Raw genomic sequence first — 26,596 nt, 5'->3', positions numbered from 1 at the left:
AGCAGCGTCCTCTGGTGTCTGCTCACAGCAGGGACCATTCAGTCATGATAAAGTAAGATGTCTGGGCTACTGAGGACTTAGGTGGCACTAAATTAATATTAACTGTATAAATACAGAATTAAACTCTTATTCTGGATATTTTAAAATCGTGTTTTATACTGTGACATTGGACAAGAATGAAAGTGACAAAAATATTAAACAGAGTTGGACAGAAGCAAATGATACTTTTAATTTTAACAGTGATGTACAGAGCTTTTTATGCTATTACATGTTTTATTATGTGTATTTTCTTCTCACACACATATAATAAAACACCTGGAGCAAAAAGTCATTAACCAACCAGTTACCAGTTCACTGACGTTACCTGTAGTACTACGAGGAATCTTAGAAACATAAAATAATAATAATTCATGCTGGTTTTATTGATGCAGGTGCTTGGTTTAGCAAGGGTCGTGGCCCACAGTGAGTTTACAGTGTGTTAAAGTGAAACAGAACATTCAGGCAGTGCCGATGTGCGGTCAGTGGTTCTCAGCCGTGAAGTGAATTCATCAAACTGTAAATGTGAGCAATCGAGCTCCAGACCTGAGGTTGGGAAACCACCGACCCACAAACAGTGATTGAAAAAAGTCCAACACGATAATTTGGGCTCATCCTTCATTTAAGAAATCTATGTGTTGACATCTCGATCCTCAGAAAGCTGAACTCTCACAAGAGTCAGTCGCTGCAGGATCTTTTCTTTGCATCTTTGTTAAAACATCAAGTGACAAAATACAGATAAAGCACATGGAAGAGCAGTTAGCAGATTACTGATCGTCTCAGAAACACAGAGCGAGAAGGCTGAAGTGTATCTGTGAGACAGCTGCAGTCAAAGGAGCAGGAGCTGGGACCCGGGTCAAACTGCATAGGGAGAAAATGGTCCTCTGAAATACAGTGACATCAGTTATTCAGCTGGCTACAGAATAAACCACAAAGTCCTGATAAAAACAAAATTCAAACTATCTTTTAAAAAATAACAGACATGGAGACATTTTGTTTCTGGGAGACTTTGATCCAGCTTTAAACCAGATCCAGAAACTAACAAGTTCTCTACCTGTTCCCAGGTTTCCTGTGTCGGTTTGTGGTGTTCGGATTAAACGCCGTTTTATTTTGGGAACGTGCAACATGTAAAGTAAAAGTCAGAGCATTAACGCTGGAGAGACACTGTACGTCTAGTTTGATTCAGTGACACCTGGTAATAATATATTATATTAAAAACATTAATAAAGAAATGTCACGTTTGTGTTTGTTGTTAACTGAAACAGCCACAAAAGAGGGAAGATTTAGTTTGGGCTGAATTGGAAACTTGAAATTGTGTTTTTTCAAAGACGTGTAAAGAAAAATGTCCTTTTATCTCACGTGTCCTCTACGTCTGCCATGGTTTAGAGGCTCAGACTGGACAATTCCACACAGTCAATAATGGTGGATGGAAACAGATTCAAGAATTCAAATAATTAGCTTGACCATTGTCTTCCAGTCATTTTAAGGCTCTTGCTGCCACAGAGGTTCTATATTGTGGCCATAAAAAAGGCCACCAGCGCGTACAGTATGTTGTCAACTCACAATACATGAGATGAATTGTACAGTGCCTCTGCAGGTTTAGTGGATCCTGTGGTGCTTTGTCATAAAAAAAATAAATAAAACTTATTAAATTACTAAAACATTTTGCAGTCAGCCGGGGACTGACAGAAGTGGACACTGACATAGAACAAATCACTCTAACATGTAATCATACGGAAATCCATCACATGCTCGGTCTTATAGAGCCTCATTAGTCTCTGTTTGCATGCAAATCACATGAAAATACCAAGAACAGATTTACATCAGTTGTTTAATGAAGGAAAAGCTGAAGAGGTTTAATGAGTAGAAGCTGCACTCGGGCCATGCAGTTAATTTCTCTGGATCAGAGACACGGTCGCTCGCTCGTTGTCTCCAGATGCTACATTACGTTTACAGCTGGTTCACATGCATTAGTAAGAACAGAGTCAAAGTCTTAATCCCCTCGAGGCTGTTCGTTATCGTAACACTGATAAAGCAACAACATTGCAGATGAGACTAGAATTTTAATTCTTCCTTCTCTCATTGGTTCTTTGCCACAGAATTAAAGCTACAGGTCAGCTAAGCTAATGAGCTACTCAGTTGCATTTTAGATTTAGGATGCTAACTTATCCTTTCATTCTTAAAGTATAAAAGATATAAAACATTTTTTAGTATAGAGTAAAAAAGAAAAACTAGATTAATCGAATGAAGTTTAAATCAGCCAATGAAATGTGATAATAAACCAATGGATGCCACATTAGCCTCATTAGCTGAACATTGTACCAACGTTACTTAGCCTGACAAGCTAACAGATAAAATAAAGTCGTGGAGTTTCTAAAACCACCACGTTTGTTTGTAGCTAATTATCTTTTATGCCTTTTACACAACCCTGGACATCTAGTGCCTCTGTAATTTAATTTATGCTAACGTCTCCTTAAAAAGTTTTTAACATATTTGAGTTATGACTTACTGTTATTAGACATCATTTATTCCTATTATTATGTTTATTATGTTTTATTTCACTTCCTTATTTTATCACAAAACGTATTTTACAAAAACACATCTTTTCTCATTAAAACCAATTTAACAATTTAAAAGAAGGTCATTTTATGTCTATGACTGAAAAAGTTTCATAAAATTAAATACAGTTGTATAATAATACAATTAAAATTAAATGTTTATGCTGGACAAGAACTGATCTACGTTAGCTACCAGCTACAGTTGCTTACTGTGACATAGCATAGTGAGTAAAAACGTGGATTAAGATTTTCTAAGGAACTGTTCCAGCGAAGCCCAGTGTTGGCTATGATTTAAAAAATAAACCTCTGCTCTGTAGAGCGGAGTTACACTAAACGCTGCTATAATATCATATTTACAAGATGCAGGGATGACGACAACATTACTGGAAACAGGGTTGACGGGGTTGGAGTGAGTCCTGGAAAAACCTGGAAACATCAGTTTTTTATGGGTATTTGATTAGAGGCACAAAATAAGGTCTGTAAAATAAGAGTTTCATGTTATATTCTAAAAAAAAAACAAAAAAAAACAAATAAACAAGAACTTATTTTGTGCAATAATCCAAAACCCAATAGAAAAAAACCAGGGTGATAACTTCTGTGATGGCCAACAAAAGTGCTAATCCCTATGGCACTAGTTGTTTTAATCTGTAAATTTTTACTATAGCGACATTTAATTGACGTATTTTTGTTGGATTACACCGTCATCGATCTTCTTGAAGAAGGAGTCTGACAGTTTAGTGAAATCCTCGTGTTCTTGAGACATAAATGATCATTTTACTACTGTATTATTTAATATTATTTACAGACACTCCTCTGCCTCTGTTGGGCCTGTTCCACTGCTGCAGTTTAACAGAAACTGAACCTTTTGGAACCTTCTAACCTTGATTCTTCTGTTTGCTGCACATGTGGAGGTACATTTTTTAAATGAAGAGTGAACACTAAATTCAAATAATCACTTCTATTCTGCAGTCAGTGTGTCTTCAGTTACATTTAGCAAATATTTCCCAGTTTGTAAACTATAGTGGAAAAGTCGAGCAGAACCCACAGACACCTGTACGAGCTCCCCGGCTATTTAAGAGGAAAAGACCCATTAGGGATGAGCTGAGACTTCTGTACAAGGAGCTTCTTCATGTGGTGTGGTGGTTAATGTTGGTCACAGTAAATGATCTGGTATTTACTAATGCTTGAAAACATTCAAATGCTCAAATTGCTTCAACTTTTCCTGCTGATGATCACGAAACTGGAAGAAAAAAAAAAAAAAAAAAAAACAGGCAACGTGCATAGGTGCCATATCTGTAAAGACAGGAAGACTGAAGTTTATATGAATCTACTGGATGTTAGAGAAGCAGTGAACAACAGATCTAGACTCCCAGTCCTCGAGATGAGAAAAGGAAAGTCAAACAAACATAAGCAGGAGATTTTCAAAGTAAAAGTCAAAGATAAAAGTGAAAGAGTAAGAGCGACACCTCACAGTGGAATATGTACATGCACTGAGCACTAAAGGCCTTTTTACAGATCTGCATGATTGAGTTTTACAACGTAGACCTCTTGATGAGCAGTTTTGATTGAGGAGGTCCATTTCTCACAGGGTTCAGTGTAAGACTTTGGTTAAGGATTAAGATTAGATTAAGGATTAAACATGACACAGCTGATTGTGAACATTTCAGTCCATAAACCAGTATTACCCAGGTATATTTTCAACAGCACTACATTCAATATTTAGTGGTTGTAATTTATTTTCTATTTTATAACCGTTTGGCTGCAAGAAGAAACTAAAACTCAGGTATTTTCACCGATGATCAGATTCATAAAAGTGCATAAGTTTAGTTAATTTAGGATACTGCTCAACCTTCAGCATCCGTCATTTATGTGATTTACGTCTTTAGTAGAAACACCTTCTACAAGTAAAACCCCCAAAATATAAGAAAAAAAACAGCCACCGATGTTTTGGAAATGTTTGGCAGTAATGTTAGATACATGTGATGTGTGGTGAGGTCCAGTCACGACTACATTTAGGGTCCTGGGTCGAATATATGTGTGAGGATATGTATGTGTGTACAGCAGGTGCATTTATCAGCTGATTGGACCCTGTGTGTGTTAACATGTCATATTTATACTGAGTGGCGCAGATCAAAATTCTTCCTTTCGGCTCAGCAGTGGGTTTGATGAACCTTTCGAGTGTCTGTCCTCAGTCTTACATTTTCTTCATGCAGTCTTTGCATTGTGTGCGTGTTCATGTGCTTTGCTTCACTGCTTCTCTCAGTCAGTGATCAGGGGACCCTCCCTCAGCCTGGGTGCAGTTCAGCTTGCTCAGTCCAGGCAGCGTGACTCGTCCGTGGGTGTAGATGTCAAGGTCAGAGGCCTGGTTCATCCGTTTGACCAGGTTTTTCTCATACAGGAGGGGGTGGTATGCGCCGAGCGTGCAGGCGGCGTCGTAGAAACGCTGGTAGTAGTGGCAGAGCTCCGTCTTCCTACGAGACGGCAGGAACTCGTACACGTGCACCACGTCACACAGCGACATCATCAAGACCGTTCCTGAGCAGGATATAGATGAAAAGAGCTTCTATAAAGATTGTACTTCTCAGGGTTTTTACTTTTTATTGATGTGAAGTTTGTTTCCTTGAATTAATTGTTATTAATTGTGACACTGTTCACATACCGAGAAAGCCAGAGGAGGGGGGGTTCTTCTGAATGGGTTCAGCCATGTTGTCCTGTATTCGCTGCCAGACCTGCCACTCAAAGCGAGGATGCAGGATGTAGAACGGCTGCAGAGGATGAAGCTTCCGGTATCTCTGGTACTGGGTGAAGATGGGGTAGTCGGTCTTGTTGTACCACTGCAGAACAGACACATTGTTGTTAACACTTCTGGTAAAAGTCTCCTGCGTCTGAGTACTTTCCATCAGTTTTATGAAGCTGCTCTAGGTCACGAGTTTGATATCAAAGGTGTGGTTTGTTTTCTGTGAGTGCATCACCTGAGTGAGGTCAGCAGAGAAGGGGGCGGGGTCCCAGGCCACTAGAACACCTGTGCTGTACAAAGAACTGGACAGGAAACGATGTTCATCAGACGCCATCACCTGTAAAACACGTGAACACAAACAAAGCAGATAAACCATATGGTCTGTGTAGAGGTCAAACAAACAAACACACTGAAACCGAATCATGAGACCAACATTTGAATTCTGTCCTCTGATTTAAGCCTCCACAAAAACCTACACCTGATAATAATGATACCTGCTGATGATAAAATCCATTTATCAGGATGTTTTTCTTCTGCTTTTTGCAGAAATTATTTTGTTATCCAATTATGAACACCAACAATTCTGGGAAAAATGTATAAAGTAGTGAAGAGCAACTGCTAATTAACTCTAAATAAAATATAAATAGGACATAGATAGAGGTTAAAGGTCAAAATACTAAAGTTATCATATTATTAATTCAGCTCAAACCAAAGACAACACATCACATTAATGTTTGAGTAGTAAACATCTACAAATATGAATTCCCACGAGTGCTGGACTTTTGTTGAGTTCATTGTAGTTGTTTTCCCTCCGAACGAGTTAAAACACCCACAAACAGCCCACACAGCTGGGAACTCAGATCCAGCTCAAGCCACTGATTTTTTTTGTCCTGTTGCATCTTCTCTACAGATTGTGTAAGTTTGTATTTCTAACATGACAACTAGGGACATTCTGATACCACTTGTACGACTCAGTACTTTCATTTAGGTACTTTTTGACGTGATGCAGTTTTTTCATCATAAATAACGACAGAATATTGTTGAGACCACTCTGATTGGCTGTTTAACTTTACATCACTACACAGGAAGAGAAAGTATCCCCCCCGAGTTATTTACAACTTCTACTGAGGCAGATTCTCACTTTTAACAAATTATGCAGACATTAGCCTAACATCGCTGTAAAGTGGTACCAGAGCATCTGTCAGATAACTTTAAGTACGAGTGAATGACAGTATTGTTTTGGACCTGACAGTAAAGTCTTTGTATTTCTTCTTCCTCACATCCTCTTATGTTTTGTTCAAACGAGGATAAAAATAGCTGAAAACCAGAAGTTCCACATGGTTTCCACAGCAACGAGTCGGCCCGGCTTCAGACATGCTCTAACAGACAGTGGCGAGAAAAAGGATGTGAACCTTTTGTAAAACAACAAAACAAACATACTATTTCAACTCACACCGAGTTTTTATGATTCTTCTCAATAAAGCCATAAAAGATCAGATTTGTTTTGTTCTATTATTTTAGGGACATTATATTTATTAATACTCTTGATTGATCACATTAATTACAAATTAATACAGGAAACCATGAAACTCCAAGAGGTTCACATACTTTTTCTTTACTTTGTTCTTGCCACTGTTAACTGTGGTAAACACAGTGAAGGCCGCGCTCGGCTTTAGATTCGATTTTACCTGTGAGTTGATGAGTCGCACGGTGGTTTTAGAACCTACATCCTTTTCATAGCCGGACACTGGTGCAGCGTTGAACCGTAGCACAGCGTCATGAGAATCTGTAGTTTTAGCAAAAGATAAAATTTTTAGAAGAAATGAAACTTTATAGTCTATCACATCTTTTTTCTGTCTCTGTGAAAAACCCGTTGACAGAAACAGGATGTTTCCGTTTAATGTCAGCTACAACACGATAGCTGGCACCATTTAAACAAAATAAAGAGTTGTACATGAACGCACCGTGTGCTTGTTTTAGTACACTGCAAAGGACACGTCACAATAAACTGACTGCTTTGCTCCATTTTCTTCAAAACAGCAGGTGTAAACTTTGGTAAAAGAAAAATGTTTCTCCTAAAAGACTGAGCAGCTCTGAAGTCGAGCATTTCAAAATGCACAGGAACAGAGGAGGTTCAACATTAGCTGTTGTATTGTAGTAAAGATTTATTTAGCAGATTACCGTTCATGCACTTCTGATGTCCTCTGTATTTTAACATGTTCATTTTTATGCTCCGTTGTTGAACACAGTCTAACGATTAAACCAAACTTCGTCATTAAGAGTTATCTCACCTATCTCTTTGCCAAGTCCAGAGCGGTGGAGCGACCCTGCGGAGGACACGACAGCACAGGTTTTGTACGGCCCAAGATCCGAGGTCAGCAGCTTCGGTGGAAGCTGAGAGGCCCAGGGCAGTGACGAGAAGGGCAGGAGGTCAGAGGTCAAAGTCACCACGTCTACCTTTTCCTTCAGCTGGCAAAGGAGCTCAGGACCGCTCAGCTTTGGCCTGCTGCTGGAGCTGGAAACGTCAACCCCATATTTATTCATCGCCTGATGGAAACAAACAGAAAAAGAAAAAATGTCTGAAGATTCTGAGCTGAAGAAGAACGTCGCCGATTTTAGTCGTCATTGAATCTGTTGATGAAAACTTCAAGTTTGAAAAAACATTTGAGGTTATCAAACGTTTGCTCGAGTCTCGTTTCCCCATCGGTCTCCTGCTTACAGACCAGGCTGCTACGCTGTTCAAAGGATTAATGGAACCACCATTGGAAGTTGGCTGCTTAGATCCAGTCTCTCTGAAGACACGAGGCTTGTGGCTTCAAGATTCTTCTGCAGACCGGTGTCTCTAAACCTCACGGTCAAACCGTAGTCACACTAACTAAAGAAGCCTCGTTAGCAGCACCATCATCGGCCAGACGTAAGATAATACGTAAAAATCCTTTAGTTAACAACTGTTGAAACCTAAATGATATTAATAATAATAGCTGCTGAAGACTATTTAACCTGTAAGAGAACGTTTGCTTCATGTCAAGTTTGTAAAATGTTTGAGTATTTACATGATGCTCACAGCATCCTGGCTCATTTGGGGTTTGTCTATTTTTAACACGGCACTTTCCGTTTTAATAATTCTCTTCTCTGCCTGCATGCTTCTTCCTTCCCAGTTCCATTTTCTAATTACATGGAAGAAAACATTTAAAATCAATGTTTAGAACTAAAGCCTAGTTTATTCTTCATAAAACACCCCCAGTGGTTTTTAACTTCTGATTCACACATTCAGAGAATTTACTACAGTTTTCCACATATACTCCTTAAAATGACTCAGGTTCTACAAAATCTCAAAACAGTGTTCAACCTGAGCTCCATCAGTTCTTACCGTTAGCTCCTCAGAGTTTTTAACGGCAGATCAGGCATCTTGACCAAGCAGGAAGCCTGAACACTAAACAGACCAAGTAGCTAAAAATAGAATTTATCAACAGTGGTTTCTTTATTCTTAGCATGAATCCGTCCTCTGTCATTTTGCCTTCGTGTCTTTTGGCTCCTCCCCCACGAAGCTGTATTGTCATCGTCACAGTATGACAAATTCTCATGATACATCATGGACGACACAGCGCTAGTCATCAGGTCAGGGGATTAAAGACATCTGGTGTCCACAGGTAGAGAACACTGATTTCTCTGCAGTGAATATGCATAACTGGGTTTCTGGTCATTCTGCAAAAGCAGCAGGTTGCAGACTCAGATCATTACACGACACGATGCCTCTTATTTAAAACGAGTCTGACCATGGCCTCACCGAAACTGGAACTTGGTGTCCTGTAAACAAATTAGTTTCTGCCACAGTTCATGGTGTGGAGCTGGTCTGTCTGCCCATCTTCACAAAGAAAAGTCAGGAAGCTGTAGCTTTTGTTAACCTGCTACTGACACCTGGGAGCTGTGCTTCCAAATTGAACTCATCAGCTGCTTATTTAGGCTAATTAGCAGTAAGCAGGTTTTATTTAGGTGTCATTTCCTCAGCTGCTCGATAGGTCTCATGTTCTTTACTGTCAGAATAAACTCACCTGATAATTCGCCACCACCTTCTTCAGTCTGGTTCCCAGCATTTTAATGGACATGTTGTCATCCCACACCTTTCCCAAAAGCCCATTAGGCCCAAAGAACTCCGTGTCCGACCCTTTGCCACTCAGCTCCCCCTTCCGCCGGCCTCCAAACAGAGTTTCCAGTGCACGAGTAAAGGGGCGCGGCAGTAGGTGACTTAAGAACCCCGAGGGTTCCCGCTCTCTTGACTTCTGCTTAGACGGCAGGTGCCCGGCTTCATGGGTTTGGTTCAGAGAGGAGAGGACTGGTATTGGAAGGTGAGGGTCACCTGGGATGACGCCCGGGAGCTTCTGTGGATCAGTGTACATGGGCTTGTTTGCACCTCGCAGCACCTGAAGGAGTGAAAGGGACGAATGTGACAAGTCCTGCAGGTCAAACACGGGTCAACCAGAGTCTATAGTTCTCAAAAAAAAGACACATTCTGCTTTTACATCTCAATTTTCCCAACTAAGTAAAGTATCGGTGCAGATACCAACAGGTAAATAAACCTGAAGGTCTCCAAGAGATGTTACCTACCTTGATAACCGAGTGTGTGCGAGGCTGAGCCCGGGTTCGGGCCCGGACCCCGAAGATGGCGTCAGTGACCGGCACGCTGTTTTCAGCGCAGAGGGCGTAAAGCAGAGCCATTGAGATGCAGAAGAAGCCCATGCAGAAGGCTCCGCGCCGAGCCCGACGCCTCAGACGCCACAGCAGACTGACTCTGTCCATCGCTGCCCCGGGAATCTGCAGAGAGAACGCAGGTTCAGCCTGAGAAGGTTTGTGCTGAATTCTCAATATTATAAGTTAAAATAAACACCTGCAGTTTCACTATGACGTTAACATTAATTCACATGCTGTTCTTTTCACCAACAACAACATGAGTGGGTCAGGTTTTAGGAGGAGTTGATTTGCTTCACAACCCTCACATGCTTTTGATTGACACACGATGTACTGCAGGAAATCACTTGTTTGCAGCTCTCATGTTTTTCTTTGAAGAGGAAGCAACTAAACTTTTAAATATTACTACCTGATTATTGAGAGAACAAAAACGAGGCTTTGCACACATTTACTATACCTCAGTTCTAGTTGTGCACTTCATCCAGCACAGACAGAAAAGATGCTTCAACTCTGCTTTCTTTACAACACGTCCTCAGTTTCTTGGAAACTTGTCCCAAACACTGAGAGTCAATCAACTTATTACCAACAGCTGCTCCAAGTGCAACCTGTGATCAGATCTGTCCGTCTAAAACCATCTCAAGGCTCCTCACAAACTTCAGTTTAAAAACTAAAAGTATAAAAACATCAGAGTGTAAGATGAGAACTGAATAAAGACTAAGAGTTTAGTTCATGTTTCAAAGAAACAGCACAAACTGTCAAGGTATTAATGAAACAACGAGGATCATTTCTGTGTATTTTAAAAGTCTCCATTAACCCACATTAATGGAGGCGGTTTAGTTTTTATACTTGATGCATGTTTCTCCACCCCAGTAAATAAAGGACATGATTTCATTCATGAAATAATTAAAAAGAACCGTGCTAATTTATATCCAGTAATACAAGAAAAAAAGAAAGTTAATTAAACATTTTACTAATAAATTCATCCAAAAAAAGTGCACATGCATTAATTCACAAGCTTTAGATGAATCCAAAGAAATAGTTTTTAAATAAAGACGTAAAAATTGCTTCACTTCACTTTTTTTTACATCCTGCAGCATTCGTGACACTTTTATGTTGATAGATTAATATATTAAATTAATTTTATAATGAATCTTTATTGGTCATCTAAATGCCTGTTATTAAATTTACTAGAGTAATTATTAACTCTAATTAATTTAAACCTTAGTCTCATACTATTTAATAAATAGTTTAACTTTTCTTATAATTACAACAAACTACATCGAATATTAATGATTCATCGTTAATGACATCGAATAAAACGGGTTCTTGAAGTTGATGGTTAATCTCTGCGTGTTGAGCTGTGACTGAGTGAAGCAACAAAGAACAATAAGACCGAGCGAGGGAGTGAGCGAGCGAGCATGCCATCACTGCCCCGGGTGAAGTCAGGGAGGAGGAGGAGGAGGAGGAGGAGGAGGATGGAATTCATTAGAGAACAAGTCAGACGGAAAACAGGAGAGAAAGTAGGACGACAGAGGCCTAAAGAAAACGAGAAAAAGAGGCAGAGAACACGGAGAAAGAAGGAGGCAAATGGGAAGAAGCTATCAGCAGTGTGGCACAGTGGATAAGTCCACCTTAAAGACCAGTCTACCTTAAAAACCTGACTGAGTCCAGGAACATCAGGTGCTACAACAAATCGACAGTGTGTCACAGATACTGGATCCTTCATGTGATTTAAAAGTCGTTCCTCCATTCAGAGTTTTGTTCTTTAGGTTTTGTGAACACCAGTTTGTGTTGTTGAGACTTTTCTGTGTTTGGACTTAGTCTTAGCTGGAGGAGGGCTGCAGCTCTCTGCATACTGATGGACCTCTCCTCCCTCAAACCCCCCCCCCCCGTTCTGCACGCATCAGTGCTTTTACACTGTGCAGCTCAGACTTGTTTTGTGCAACTGTGTTCACGCTGCACCCTGTTGTTAACGGTCCTCCTCCCCTGAACATGTTCTGTTCGGTGTATTTTATCAGTTCAGATAAGCTAACAACTTATAATACTTATAATAATATCTACTTTAACCCAAGTTATTTATTTTAGTCAAACTTCAGACAAACCCATGTGACCTAGGTGCCGACTGATTTGCCTGATGACGGTTGACTGAGAAACAAAAACAGCAGTCAGTAAAAATGCATGGAGACGACAACAGTCGACTCTCAGCTTGTTTGTAGCGTCAGTGTTTCTATACCACCAACCCACTGGTCTTGGTGATGGAAACATCACAGGGACCAATAGTGAGGAGGTGGTTCCAGACTATAAGTAGCTACGAGTCCACCTCAATAAGGTGGTTCAGCCCACACGGCTCAATAAATACACCGCCCACAGAGTGCACAACATTCATGCCAAAATAGTTTTTAGGATGTTGTCTTGAGCTTAGATAGAGCAGCTCAGCCTGAACATCACAGCAGTGACCACGGAGCAGGCGGTGCGGTCTTCAGCTGCTGGGTAAGGGTTAGGGTTATCACTAACAGGTAGAAGGACATGCAGTTTGTGAATTATTCAAAACATCATACAATAAACACTTCAGGTTGAGTCTGTGAATGAACCGTGTGTGTTTCTATCTGAAATTTAAAAAAGGCAGAGAAGACAGAAAAGACTTGTGGAGGATTCAGCTGCTTCCACTCTGCTTGAACTGTAGGAAGGAGCTATCTACAGCCTCTTTAATTTTTAGATGGGTCAGCGTGTCTCTTCCTGATTGAAGAATATAGTAGTTGTCTTGTCTGAGGGAGAAATTTATCTGTATCTATTAACAACATATTATAGCTAAAGGAAAAGGAGGAAATCCAGTACTATACAGTGATGTTAGCTTAACGTCACCTCTCTTAAGCCCCTAATTCTTTTCTTTTGGCAGTATAATAAATAGAGGACAATAAATGTGGAGCTGCAACTAAAAATTATTGAATGTAATTATGTTCTGAATTAATTTTATTGCTTTGCAACATCAGAAAACGTGAATATTGACCAAGTAAAAATATATAAAGCCGGAAATATCTCCTATATTTCTACTGCTACACACTTGTACAAGCACGCTTCCTTAATTAATTGTACTCTGTAACAGTCAATAGACGTCTTGTTATGTCCGAGACACAAAACAAAACTCAAACCATGTTTAACTTGTGATGTTAAGACACATGAATGCAGCAAAAACTCAACTCAATCAAATATTTTTACCTTTAAAATCACTAAAGAAGTCGTTTGCAGCCCTTTAGCTTTAAGCAGACGTTCGACAGCCTCTCTCCATCTCCAGCATGAGCTCAACACTTGACTCTGCACGATTGAATCGATATCAACACAAACTGAGCTCAGCTGCTGCACGTCTAACATAACCAGATGACACTCAGAGGCTCTGCTGACCGCAACACACGCTTGGTGTTTGTAAAACATCAAAATGACTCAGTGCACTCTGCAGAGCTCACACACGATGATTCTGCACAGAAACACAAATGAAGCTTTAGTTTTCTTGTAGCTGTGATGATGGTACCTTGTAGCCCATGGTGCAGTCTGCAGCTGTGTTGCTGTGTTGCTGCTGTTGCTGTGTTGCTGCAGTTGCTGCTGTTAGAGATGAGATGCTGCCGTCAGGTTTCCTCTCATCGTCTCTGTGGTTAGATGGATTAACACTGTCATTATGTCCACACACACACACACACACACGGAAACAGATAATAACTCATTTATCAAACAAACTTTAGTACATTAAAAGTTTCACTGTCACAATTAACACGCGATGCTGCTGCATTCAGAGACGTGCACAAACAGCCTCTTAATGTTCATGTAAAAGCATCTCAGCATGTTGTTAGATCTGAATATGAGTCACGTACACAAACGCCACCTGTTCCTCACTAAGTCAGACAGATACTGAGGCTGCTCATGAAATTTACCTTATTGTTACCTCGGGCTTTTATTTTGGTCTTCTATCTTTCACCTGTGTCTTGTTGTTCCCCTTTAGAAGCCCTTGTTAGTTAAACACAGCTCTTATTTATTATTTATTATCTATCTTTGTATTTATTGTTCCTATTGTGACTCCTTGCCTTATCCTATCCTTTTTGTCTGCCCTGTGTTTTGTTCTCTGATCAGCCCTTGAATTACAGACTTTGTACCTTTGCCTGTTGTTGTCTGTGATTTTCTGTTGACCTACCTATTGTTCTTGTTCTTTTGTTCTTACTTTGCTTTTGCCTTGTGAATTATAATTAGTCCTAAAACTAGAACCCTGACAGTAGTATTTAATTTATGGTGCATCTTATTTTGTCTCATCTTCAGTTTGATAAACTAAAGTCTAGTGTAAGAGACTTCTAACAGTTAGAAGTGTTAAAACAATGTTTGTGTTTTTCAAATGTCTTTAATAAGAGCAAACTGGAGTTTCGTAATTTTCTAATTGTTATTTTTAACTGTACAAAACCAGCAACACAAACATGTGACATGCAGCTGAGGGTAAAAAAATACAGAGAAACAAAAAGGAAACGAACAAAGATAAAGACAGAAATCAGCGTAGAGTTTGTGTATGTGAGCGATGAATGGAGCGTGACACCTGCAGAAGCTGTTACCGCTGCTGATGCTGTGACTCAGCTTCACTCAACATATTTCTGAGAGTTTTCAGACTGAATCATTTTCTTATCAACACAGCTAAACGCTGCTGCACCAGGTGCTTTTAATAATAATTAAACCGTCACCCCGGTGCTTTGTTTAAAGAGGTCTCCCCCGACCAACAACTCACAAGGAAACTGAAAATTGAAAGGGGGATTAACTATTACAAAACTGGGAGACGCCTAAAAAAACCTTTCAGCTGCAACATGTAAATCCGTTTACAGTAAAATAAGACGCATCAGGACGTTTTTCTTTCTCAAACCCTTAAACTAACTATTTCACTAACATGACATACATCTGCTCTGTAGGACAAACACACTTTTAGAGCCCTGGAACACTTTTCAGAGGACAAGTTAATTGGAGCGGTTTCCCTGGTGAGTTAACGAGCTAAAAAGACAAGTGTTGTGCTGGGGGATTTCCACCAACCTGGCAACCCAGATGTTTGTTTTTGTCTCTTCTGAGTCTGTAAAAAATCCGTAAATGATTGAATAGACGTGAATAAACCGTCTTCTCAAGATGGACGACTGTTAAGACTGAAACTACAGTGACAGGGAGTGAAGACATGTTTAGTTCAATCCAAACTGTTCTATAGAACAAGACTAACGAGTTACAAGACTAACAAGTTACAAGGTTAACGAGTTACATGACTAACGAGTTACGAGGTTAACGAGTTACATAAATAGCGAGTTACAAGGTTATTTAACTGTTTATTATCAATAAATTACCAATAATCAAACATCAGACACCTCCCACTGTCTACACAGTAAATACTGTATGTGGTTGTAGTACTACTACTACTACTGCAGTACATGTACACAAGAAGGTAAATAGATAGACAGGTAGATAGATAGACAGACAGAAAGACAGACAGATAGATAGACAGATAGATAGAGAGACAGACAGATAGACAGACAGACAGACAGATAGATAGATAGACAGACAGACAGACAGACAGACAGACAGACAGATATACAGACAGACAGACAGACAGATAGACAGACAGATAGATAGACAGACAGATAGATAGACAGACAGACAGACAGACAGATATAGAGACAGATAGACAGATAGATAGATAGATAGACAGACAGACAGACAGACAGATATAGAGACAGACAGATAGATAGACAGACAGACAGACAGATAGACAGACAGATAAATAGACAGACAGATAGATAGACAGATAGATAAATAGATAGACAGACAGATAGATAGACAGATAGATAAATAGATAGACAGACAGATAGATAGATAGACAGATAAATAGACAGACAGATAGACAGACAGACAGATATAGAGACAGACAGATAGATAGACAGACAGATAGATAAATAGATAGACAGACAGATAGACAGATAAGTCTCGGTGCTGTTCTCTGACCTGGTTCCCTGATGCTGCTCCGTTATCACGGTACCGAGCAGCTTCTTCCTTCCGCCGCCATGTTTCCGCCTCAACGTCACGGTGCCGCTGTCAGTCCGTCGGTCCGGTTCGAGGCCGCAGTCGCTGGCATTTGGAGAAGTCGCTGCAGGTCCGGGTCTCTGCAGGACCAGGCTGCAGCACGGACGGAGTCAAGTTAGACACAGACAGGACAGTGTCTGCGTTTCAAAATAAGAGCATGGGCTTTTTTTACACGACAGTTTGGAGGGACTTTACTTTCCTGTTTCCTTTTTCAACAGTAACGAAGCATTTCGACGTGTCTGTTAGTTAGTTAGTTAGTTAGTTAGTTAGTTAGTTAGTTAATTAGTTAGTTAATTAGTTAGTTGGTTAGTTAATTAATTAGTTAGTTAGCTTGTTTGTTTGTTAGTTAGTTACCAGGAGGGGGCTCTGGGTTAATCTCAACATTAAAGAAGCCACGGTTCAATCTGTGTCTAACTTCTCATCAGAGACACATTTTTATTTATGTCCCTGACAGAACAAAGGTTAACGAGGTTAATTCGTGAATCATTTTCAGTTTAAACATTTACTGTTAACTCATTATTCACTGTAAAAGACCTGCACTGATCTGACAATTCCTCAAATACTGTCTGTAAGTTCAGTCATGAGGTTCTTCAAAGTATTTCATACTTCTACTCTACTAGATATTTATTTCACATAAAAAACACAACTGTAGTTTTTATGTTTATATCCCAAACATATTTAACTGTTATTTTACAGGTTACAACTGTAATTTGAACACACTGTTTAAATTAATAATAAATAATTCAAACTTAAATTAGGTGTTGCCACTTTTTCTAGTTGTAACAACAAACTGAATATTTATGACTTATGATATTTATGACAAGAGATATTTTCAATTCTTCTCCACTGTAACAGCTGCTATACAGATCAATAAATAAATAAATACAAGTAGTGACCTTTATATTAGTTATTTATGAATTGTTCTAGTGCTTCGTTGTTGAAAACAGACCAAAAATTCAGACCAAATAAAGCTCAATGTAAATAAAATTAAAATGAAAAAGTGACATATATATATATATATATATATATATATATATATATATATATATATATATATATATATATATATATATAATCATTATAAACACTAATTCCGACCTTTTTTAAAACATCTCGCTTCACAAGCGATACTTTATTTTGAAAGGTGTATGTTTACATCCTGCTAACTTGACTCTGCAGCAGCCGACACGCAGTGTGTCTGCAGAGAGGAGGAGGAGGAGGATGAAGATACAGAGGAGCAGAGGAGGAGGATGAAGATACAGAGGAGGAGAGGAGGATGAGGATGAAGATACAGAGGAGCAGAGGAGGAGAGGAGCAGAGGGCTCTGCTCCGTAATACACGAATACAAATACGACGTCAATTCATTCATTCGATTCATTAATTGACTCCGTTTTGGAGTTTGTGATTAATTTGTCGAGACTCAAACAGAAACGGAGTCGAACTAAAGAACTGGTTCAGAAAAACGTTCATAAATAAAATCAGGTGCTGATTTAAGATGATGACGTTCCTGTAACACTGCATGAATCCACTTCATTATGAATGAGTTACATGGACTCTCATGAGTCATCGGCTCATGAATGTTTAACTGTTTATTATTAATAAATGACTAATAATCAGACTTCACACTCTGCACATCTTCACCTTCCGTTATCTCCCTCTAGATCCCTTCGCTGACCTCTTCACTGATGCTGCTCCATCATCCGTCCCCGCGGTTCCGAGCAGCTCCCTGCTCCCGCCGCCATGTTCCCGGTGTCGGTCCGTCCGTCCGGGTCGAGGTCCGGATCTCTGCAGCGGTCCAGGCTGCAGCACGGACGGAGTCAAGTTCCACAGACACAGTAAGTGTTTCCGTTTCAGAATAAGAGCATGTAGCCAGGTGATGGAAGGTAGCAGTACTAAAAAGTACTAAATACTGAAGTACTGGACTTGTATTGGTACTACAGTTTCGAGGTACTTTACTTTTTATGTTAGCCTCCTACTTCTACTTAAGTACTGACAACTGTAGTTTGATAAAGTTAGATAAACACACAATAGAATGAATGTAATGTGGCATTTTATGATGAAAGAAGTGAGTGATTGTATTTTAATTGGAGTTAACACCTGACATCCGGGTTTTTAAATGAGAGGATGAGGAGGGAGGATGAAGACCCACAGGAACTGGTGCTGTATTTAATAAATAAGATTAAAAAGGAAGTTCCCTGACCGGGAATCGAACCCGGGCCGCGGCGGTGAGAGCGCCGAATCCTAACCACTAGACCACCAGGGAGCGTGGAGGGCCGGGCCGGACGACCGCTTAAATAGTCGGTGACAGGTCACGAACTGGTTACTTAGTGTGAGCTGCTGTTAGCTAGCTAAAGCTAGTTAACACCAGTTAGTTAACGCCAGCTAGTTAACGCCAGCTAGTTAACGCCAGCTAGTTAACAGCAGCTAGTTAACGCCGGCTAGTTAACGTCAGCTAGTTAACAGCAGCTAGTTAACGTCAGCTAGTTAAAACCAGCTAGTTAACGTCAGCTAGTTAACGCCAGCTAGTTAACGTCAGCTAGTTAACGCCGGCTAGTTAACGTCAGCTAGTTAACAGCAGCTAGTTAACGTCAGCTAGTTAACGCCGGCTAGTTAACGTCAGCTAGTTAACAGCAGCTAGTTAACGCCAGCTAGTTAACGTCAGCTAGTTAACGTCAGCTAGTTAACGTCAGCTAGTTAACGCCAGCTAGTTAACGTCAGCTAGTTAACGCCGGCTAGTTAACGTCAGCTAGTTAACAGCAGCTAGTTAACGCCAGCTAGTTAACGCCGGCTAGTTAACGTCAGCTAGTTAACAGCAGCTAGTTAACGCCAGCTAGTTAAAACCGGCTAGTTAACGCCAGCTAGTTAACAGCAGCTAGTTAAAACCGGCTAGTTAACGCCAGCTAGTTAACGTCAGCTAGTTAACGCCAGCTAGTTAAAACCAGCTAGTTAACAGCAGCTAGTTAAAACCAGCTAGTTAACAGCAGCTAGTTAACAGCAGCTAGTTAACGCCAGCTAGTTAACGCCAGCTAGTTAACGCCAGCTAGTTAAAACCAGCTAGTTAACAGCAGCTAGTTAACACCAGCTAGTTAACGCCAGCTAGTTAACGCCAGCTAGTTAACGCCAGCTAGTTAAAACCAGCTAGTTAACACCAGCTAGTTAACACCAGCTAGTTAACAGCAGCTAGTTAACGCCAGCTAGTTAACGCCAGCTAGTTAACGCCAGCTAGTTAACGTCAGCTAGTTAACAGCAGCTAGTTAACGCCAGCTAGTTAACAGCAGCTAGTTAACGCCAGCTAGTTAACGCCAGCTAGTTAACGCCAGCTAGTTAACGCCAGCTAGTTAACGCCAGCTAGTTAACAGCAGCTAGTTAACGTCAGCTAGTTAACGCCAGCTAGTTAACACCAGCTAGTTAACAGCAGCTAGTTAACGTCAGCTAGTTAACGTCGGCTAGTTAACGCCGGCTAGTTAACGCCAGCTAGTTAACACCAGCTAGTTAACAGCAGCTAGTTAACGTCAGCTAGTTAACGCCAGCTAGTTGTCAGTGTCTCATTTTCTCCGAACGTCTTCAGTTTCAGAGACTTCTACCAATTAACGCAGGTAATTGTTCGGTAACGTTAATTGTTTTCTACTCTTAATTGTTTAAGAACCGACTTTTTCGCCTCATTCTGTTTGTGCACGTCAGTTGGCTAACCCAGCTAACTTTTTACCGCTTATTGCTGAATAATATTTTATATGTAATAATAATAAATAAATAACTATAAACAATAAATAACATCAAATAACATTAAACACTAATAACTATAATGGTAACACTATAGTTGGTCTTTATTTACCGTTCTGTTTCTCCTGCTGTATCAGACCTCGTGGCGCAACGGTAGCGCGTCTGACTCCAGATCAGAAGGTTGCGTGTTCAAATCACGTCGGGGTCAAAAGTTTTCTTCATGTTCCGCTTTTAAATTATTAGTTGGACGCATAATAAAATTATTTTATATGTTATATGTTTTATCTTTGGAGCGTGAAAAGTTACTTACTGTTAAAAAATAACCTAATAACCTCCTGTCAGTAAGACAGAAAACCATGACCACGGGTTTGTATGTGTCTCCTAAATGTTATTTAAATTTCAATAGGCTAAAGTTTTTGTTTCCAGAAAAACCAAAAGGAAAAAACAGCGCTCATATTTCATTCTTTCATCTGGAATTAAATTAAATAAATTAAAATGAATTAGAGACATGTTGTGCCAAAGAGCCATAGTATGTCACTTCATATTAAATCATTGTCATATTAATCAGTAATAACAATCTTCATAAGACAAACTTAACATTTATTGTGCAAATAAATAAAAAAACAGAGCTTTACAGATTGCATGCTTAGAAATTCATCTACAGATTTAAGTTTCCACGCAGAGGTCACAAACATCAACGTATATATAGCTGACTCTTTTTCACTATCAAACAGAGCTTTATGCAGAAATTATGTAAAAATAGTAAAAGTAAAGTAAAAAAAAAATAATAATAAAAATAACGTAAAATTCAAGCATCACAACATGTAACTGGAAAAAGATTAGATAATAAAACTATAGTTTTTATCCAAACCCTGACACAAACTACTGTGGTAACTGTGTTAACCTGCGTGTTCATTCAACATAATCATCATTAGATCCAGTCCCCAGAGTTCGTAAAGACTGAGTAGGACTTTCTACTCGTGTGTGAGTGAATTAAGAAAGTAAAAAACGTCCCACACTAGCTGCTGGAGCTGGTGGGTGATCTGTGGATGCTGACTTTCTTGCGGGTATTGTCGGTGCAGCGCTCCAGGATGAGCTCTGCACTCGGCCGTGGAGGGATGACTGGAGCCTCCTTCTTCATCTCGCTCTCTGAACTGGAGCCGGACAGCTCGGGAATGTTCTCTGAGTGTTAGGGAAATAACAAAATGATCAGGTCATGTGTGCACTGACAGTGGTTTTATGTGCTGGTGTTGATTTTGACTGTGCTCTGATTACACCTGATGTGACAGACGACCAGCTTGTAGTCAGGATCACTTCATTACCTTCATTCTTTCTCTCTCTTAGCGGCGACTTTGCAGCGTTCTTGGAGTTCCTGTGTGGCTCCGTGAGGCGGCCGTCCTTCTGCTGGAGGTACCGGCGGCTGTTCCTGCGGTAGGTGTCTTGGGTCAGCCGCTTGTTGGACGACTTGTTGTGGATGCTTTTAGCGTTTCGGATGGTGGATCTGAGACCAAGAAAGAAGGGCAGAGGAGGTGGGTCTAGAAATACTGTGTTTGTTGGTAAACAGGATGAGTAAATTATATACAGGATGTCTGTGCAGAACAAATGAATTAATTGTTGATCAAAGTTCTGCAAACTAGCTGGAACTGAAAGAAGCTGGACGGGTTTTCATATTTCTCTGTGCGTCAGAATGAATGAATGAATGTCAGAATCCGAATGTCAAACAAGATCAAGGCAGCAAAGAGAAATGAAATGTGATGCAACAGAGTTATAAAGTGTAAGACCACACACTTCCCTTTAACATGATCTGGCACCGAAGAGGACGTACGTGCAAACCTGCACATCAGGTCGCCACAGTGGAAAAGGTTCATTTTTCAATTTCAGCATTTAAGAAACTGACCAAATGTCCTTTTCTAAACATGTTTAATACTTCTTAAACCTTTTTCTCCTTGAGGTTCTAATCCAATAATTGAAATCTGTGGAGATTTTCCAGTTTGTAATTTTAATGCTTCATAATATTTGATGCCACAAACTGTAACATACCTGCGAGGTGGTGGTTTCTGTCCTCGTATTTTCGCCCTCTCCGCCTCATATTTTTCTTTCTTTCCACACTTCTGCAAGTACATGGAGGGGAAATATCCAACTTCTTCTCCCTTCCTGCACAAAACAGCATTTACAAATCAAAATTAAGAGTTAATATTAATGAGAAGTAAGAATTTACACACATGGACTATGTTAAAAGGTGTTAATGTTGGAATTACACAAAGCAGTGTCTCGAGTGTGAGGGAGAAAACAGTTAATAGACATTATAACATGTATTTGTGTATTTTGTGTATTTATTTCTTCGTTTATTTCAGTATCTGTTTATTTATCTAGTACTGAGGTGGGGCTCTGTGTCATTAGTGTAGCGTTTGATAGACGTCAGATGTTTTCTTCTTTCTTCTTCTTTCTGTTGTTGAACTTTATCATCTTGTCTTATTGTTGATAAGACGTGTGTCCACGTCCTGGTTTAGTGTTTTTTACATCTTTTGCAGTCATGTGTGTCTTTTAATTTGCTTTTTCCACTCATTCACAAGCCGGCGCTCCACGGTCCATCGGTTTTCTTTTCCTACACACACCTGCCTTTTTCACCTTTGATGTCTTTCCACATGACAGGTTTTAGCTTATTTTTAAACTTCATTATTTGTTTTCATCGTCATCACATTTCCAGGTAACTCGACCTCACTCTCTCCACCTGTCAGTCAACTCTGAACCATGTGTGAGAGTGAAATGTGAAATGTCGCACAGCTGCTCAGAAACATTTAACACCCACATGTCCGATTAAATCGAAACCCGACGCTCTGCACATATGTTACGGGTGTTTGTTCGTGTGTGATGATCGTACCTGGCGACCCACCACCCATCCAGCAGCTTGTGAATCACCTCAGTGGTTTCACCCATGTCCAGAGAGATCTCGTCCTCCTGCTCCGCCTTGTAGGCGTTGATGGTGATGTAGAGTTCTCCTGCAGGGAAGAGGTTTTAACAGGGACACTGTTAAAACAAGAGACACAGTACACCTAACATCACGCCACAACATTCAGTGAGAACTCTACAGCCTGCCTTCATAGTTTGGCTCCACGTCCTCGGCCTCCTCTGGTCCGTCCAAAGGCTCCAGGTAGGACGCAGGCACCCAGCCATGTTTTGACTCACACTGGCAGAACCACCAACCTGAACACAGGACCAGGACCACAGCAGCTCAGAAGCAAACCAGAGACATATGGACACAGGGCGGTACACAAGATGACAACTCACTCACTCTATTTGGGGTTCACTAACTTCCCCTTAATGTCTGGATCTGAACCTCCGTTTAAGCTACAGAGAATTAAGTTTGTAACGACGATCGATCCTCAAACATCCAGTTCTGTCCTCACCGTTCTGACTTTTCTCCACTATTTCCACCAGGTCTCCACTGTGCAGATTGATCTCATTTTTCGACGTCTTGACGAAGTCGGCCACCACTCTGTAGGTTTCCAGGATGATGGGACCAGAAATCTCTGAGAGGCAAAGCACAAACATTAGCTGAGACAGCACAGGGATCAGATCTGCACTGTCTCGTTTGCTTGAAACTCGTTAACTCTCACCTGATGCGATGCCTCTGGCCGACTCACTCGCCTCATTTTTTTTCAGTCTGCAAAATAAATGATCATTTTTCACAATGAACATCCTATCCAACCTAACACATCATCTAACACATCATCTGGAACTTAAATACACCTTTGTGTGTGTGTGTGTGTGTGTGTGTGTGTGTGTGTGTGTGTGTGTGTGTACTGACGTGTTTGTGGCTGACGGGTTTTCATCCTCAGGTCGAACCTTGAAGAAGTCATTGAGGTGTTTGCAGCGAGAGATGTGAGGCGGCAGGTTGAGGAGCGAGTGGCAGTATTCAGACAAGGTGACCTTTGAGTTTTCTACCGACTTCGTGCTGTTTATCCACCTCGGTGCTGAGGACACAAACACAAACAGTATTTTTAATATTGAAACGTAAACGGTTCAAACAGCAAAGTTATGGTCACTAAATGTCTGATATCTGGAACAGAAGTGAACACATCTCAGCATCTCATCTCCCACTGTTGTCAGTAGATTGACCTGTTGTTGGTGATAAGAGCTCAGTGGTCACTTGCTTTTTGAAATCTCTTCTGATGAAACTCTTCTCACTCTGCGTACGTGACTTCGAAGAGAGAGAAAGTTCCACCTGTGGAGTTTGGCTGCTGTTGCGTCAGGATTTGAGGTTTGGTCTTAGCTCCTGTTTCTCCACATTACAACAAGCATTTTGTAATAAGGTTTCTCAAGGACAGTGTGCAAAGCCTGAGTTCTGTTTTTATGTGAACAGCCCTGAAATATCTGAACAGGAAAGACCCGGATGTCTGTGGTTGTTTTATTTGATATTATTTATAACCCTGTGAAACATATTCTTCAACTGTAATTCAGCCTCGTGAACTAATGAAACAGTTGTGTCCCACGTTCAGTTTGGCTTCACTCTGTAGTGTCATAGTCGATATGTTTGTTAATGTCTAAATAGTTATTTTAATATGAGCACTGCTTTCTAGTTCTTCTTTCACAGTTCTGTTTTGTAATAAATTCAGCTCACAGCTGTCAAACACCACAATACAGCAGAGTGATTTCAGCCTCGCTGCAGTTTGATCAGACGCCTCAACAACACACAAAATAGGAGAAGTGGACTTTACCACATGTGTTTGATAACTCACAGGTGCTTCCTGAAGCATTACAGCAGAGTTTGAACAGAAAACATTGGCTCATTTATTTCAAACATCTCACTTATCAAACGTCTTAATCTGCTAATAATAATAATTCTCACTTACTCATGAAGCAGATTAACGATTAATGTGACTCGACCTGTGCAAATATAGTGAAATGAGTTTTTACCTGGTAGTGAAGGAATTATTCTGTCCTTCTTCTCGATTTGTCCAGCCTCGATGGGAAACATCTCCTTCAGCGATTTCTGGACCAAAACATCAAACATTTTGGGTTGACTTTGTGTTTTGTAGGTGGTTTTATTTTGTAGTGTGGAGGAACTCACATGAAAGGTGTGGATTTCAGGATAAGTCCTGTAGATCAGCTTCTCGGTGAGGTCGCTCCATTTCACCATCAGCCTGTATACCTGCAGAGGAAGGTTTACTTACACTCAAACACAGAAAGATTCACTGTTTTTAAAGCCTGGATCCATTTTGAAAGCTTTTCTCTTTAAATTCACTGAAGCTGAACCTCGAGTCAGAACTCCTGTTTTTCAAGAAATAAAAAAGTTTTAAAGAACATTTAGCAGGATGTGGATTAAATGTTGTCAGTCTTACATAGTGCTGACTCGGGGAGCTGCGTTTCTCGTAGCCCAGCAGCTCCACATGCCTGACGTAGATCTCCTCCATGATGAGATACAGAAGACTGACTGAGTTCAGATGAAATAAAAAGCAGCACGCATGAGACTTATATGCTGATACTGATGGGTGTGTATGCAGCCTGTCACCATCGCACCAAAAGGCTAGTTCCTCTTTACAGGGTTGAAAGTGGAGTAACTTCATCACAGAGAAAGAAAAAGGAAACGCCGAGCTTGAACTGTCAAGTTATAGTCATATAGTAGAAGTACAAGAAGAAAGTAGTAAAGAAGAAGATGAGTCAGAAGTAAATAATATAATAAATATACAGTATATTTATTACATTTACATTTAGTCTGCTAAATGACTACATGTAAACGTAATAAATAGACAGCGTGCAACTTCTAAAAGGTTCTATATCTATACACGTTGCAACAATGGAAAATGTAATATAGAGGTTACAGTTGTAGTATTAGTTTTCTTGTCAGTACTAAGAGAAGTAGAATCAGAACCTGTAGGGAGTAAAATCAAGGAAGAAGTATTTGTTGTAGTACTAAAAGTAATAAAAAATAGTATTACAAATAACACTCTTATAATTTACTCTTATTAATAGCATCAAGAGCAGTATTATCAAAACTAATAGTAGTCAGGAACAGTGTTTGTAGTAGTACTATTAGTAGTAAGTATTTGTAGTAACGGTACGTGTAGTAATAGCAGTAGTTTGCAGAGAGTACTGATCGTTTTTGTACAACAGTGATTACTTCTAAAAGTGTGTGAGGAGTGGGAGCTGTCGTTTTTGCCAGTACCACAACCACTAAACATTGGATCGGTTCTTTTTGTGTTTCAGTTGGTTCTGCAAAGGAACCTCAGATAAAATAGACACAACACAGCTACAGAGGAGGCCTGTTTAATCTCTGTGGTCATATTTCAAACACGAAATACTGATACTTCATTTAGATATCAGCTAACAGCAGTTTAAATGAATCATGTCGTGTATCCAGTGTTTGTCTGCTGTTTATTTGGAACAGTGGTTGTAGTACAGTAGTATAGTATTGTTTGTAGAGTAAGTAGTTGGTAGTGGTGGTTGTAGAACTACTTAGTATAAAGTAGTACTGGCAAAAGGTGAAGTTGTAGCAGTGATGGTAGACCCGATTTATTGGTTGTAGTATTACTAAACATCATTGGGTCACTACTACAGTACTGACCTAATAATACTGTAACAGTATTATCATCGGTTTTTGATTACCACATACAACTGGAGAGTACAAAGAAATGTTGATAACATCTTGTACATTAATGATTCTAGTTATTCTCTGCCTGTTTTTGGTCAGTGTGACTGAGAAACCTGGTTTAAAGGCCCTGGATCTCAATTTGTTTAATTTTAGAATTTGTTTTTGTAAAGAATGAAGAAATTT

At 40.0% G+C, this 26,596-nt stretch overlaps 2 protein-coding genes and 2 non-coding genes across 8 annotated transcripts; 1 reads left to right on the top strand and 3 right to left on the bottom strand.

Annotated features, from left to right (window-relative positions):
- Positions 1-213: 213 nt before the first annotated feature.
- On the bottom strand, positions 214-17,918 carry st6gal1 (ST6 beta-galactosamide alpha-2,6-sialyltranferase 1). 5 transcript variants are annotated; one of them, XM_026373373.1, is made up of 10 exons: positions 17,743-17,918; positions 16,024-16,194; positions 13,544-13,658; positions 9,937-10,143; positions 9,384-9,752; positions 7,623-7,878; positions 7,020-7,117; positions 5,567-5,668; positions 5,254-5,428; positions 214-5,129 (listed from the first exon to the last, which is right to left on the bottom strand). In XM_026373373.1, exons 3-10 carry the CDS (start codon positions 13,553-13,555, stop codon positions 4,858-4,860), a joined length of 1,491 nt encoding a protein of 496 aa, XP_026229158.1. In that variant the 5' UTR covers positions 13,556-13,658; positions 16,024-16,194; positions 17,743-17,918; the 3' UTR covers positions 214-4,857. The 5 variants fall into 5 exon arrangements, with proteins under 5 accessions (XP_026229158.1, XP_026229159.1, XP_026229157.1 ...); XM_026373374.1 differs by having other exon boundaries at positions 17,777-17,918; XM_026373372.1 differs by lacking the exons at positions 13,544-13,658; positions 16,024-16,194; positions 17,743-17,918 and adding an exon at positions 10,475-10,616.
- A 374-nt stretch (positions 17,919-18,292) lies between these two features.
- On the bottom strand, positions 18,293-18,364 carry trnae-cuc. The gene has a single exon. It is a non-coding gene; the product is annotated as a tRNA-Glu (tRNA).
- Positions 18,365-19,957: 1,593 nt separating this feature from the next.
- Positions 19,958-20,029, top strand: trnaw-cca. Its single transcript has one exon. It is a non-coding gene; the product is annotated as a tRNA-Trp (tRNA).
- A 371-nt stretch (positions 20,030-20,400) lies between these two features.
- ncf1 (neutrophil cytosolic factor 1) lies at positions 20,401-25,319 on the bottom strand. The gene is made up of 11 exons (XM_026373013.1): positions 25,164-25,319; positions 24,893-24,973; positions 24,739-24,814; positions 23,630-23,795; positions 23,439-23,485; positions 23,229-23,351; positions 22,918-23,025; positions 22,703-22,820; positions 21,862-21,975; positions 21,144-21,322; positions 20,401-21,003 (listed from the first exon to the last, which is right to left on the bottom strand). Exons 1-11 carry the CDS (start codon positions 25,233-25,235, stop codon positions 20,840-20,842), a joined length of 1,248 nt encoding a protein of 415 aa, XP_026228798.1. The 5' UTR covers positions 25,236-25,319; the 3' UTR covers positions 20,401-20,839.
- Between the last annotated feature and the right edge of the window lie 1,277 nt (positions 25,320-26,596).

This window comes from Anabas testudineus, chromosome 14 (assembly GCF_900324465.2).
Source record: "Anabas testudineus chromosome 14, fAnaTes1.2, whole genome shotgun sequence".
NCBI lineage: Eukaryota > Metazoa > Chordata > Actinopteri > Anabantiformes > Anabantidae > Anabas > Anabas testudineus.
Note: the sequence above shows the minus strand (reverse complement) of the source record. Positions and strands in the feature narration are given on the sequence as shown.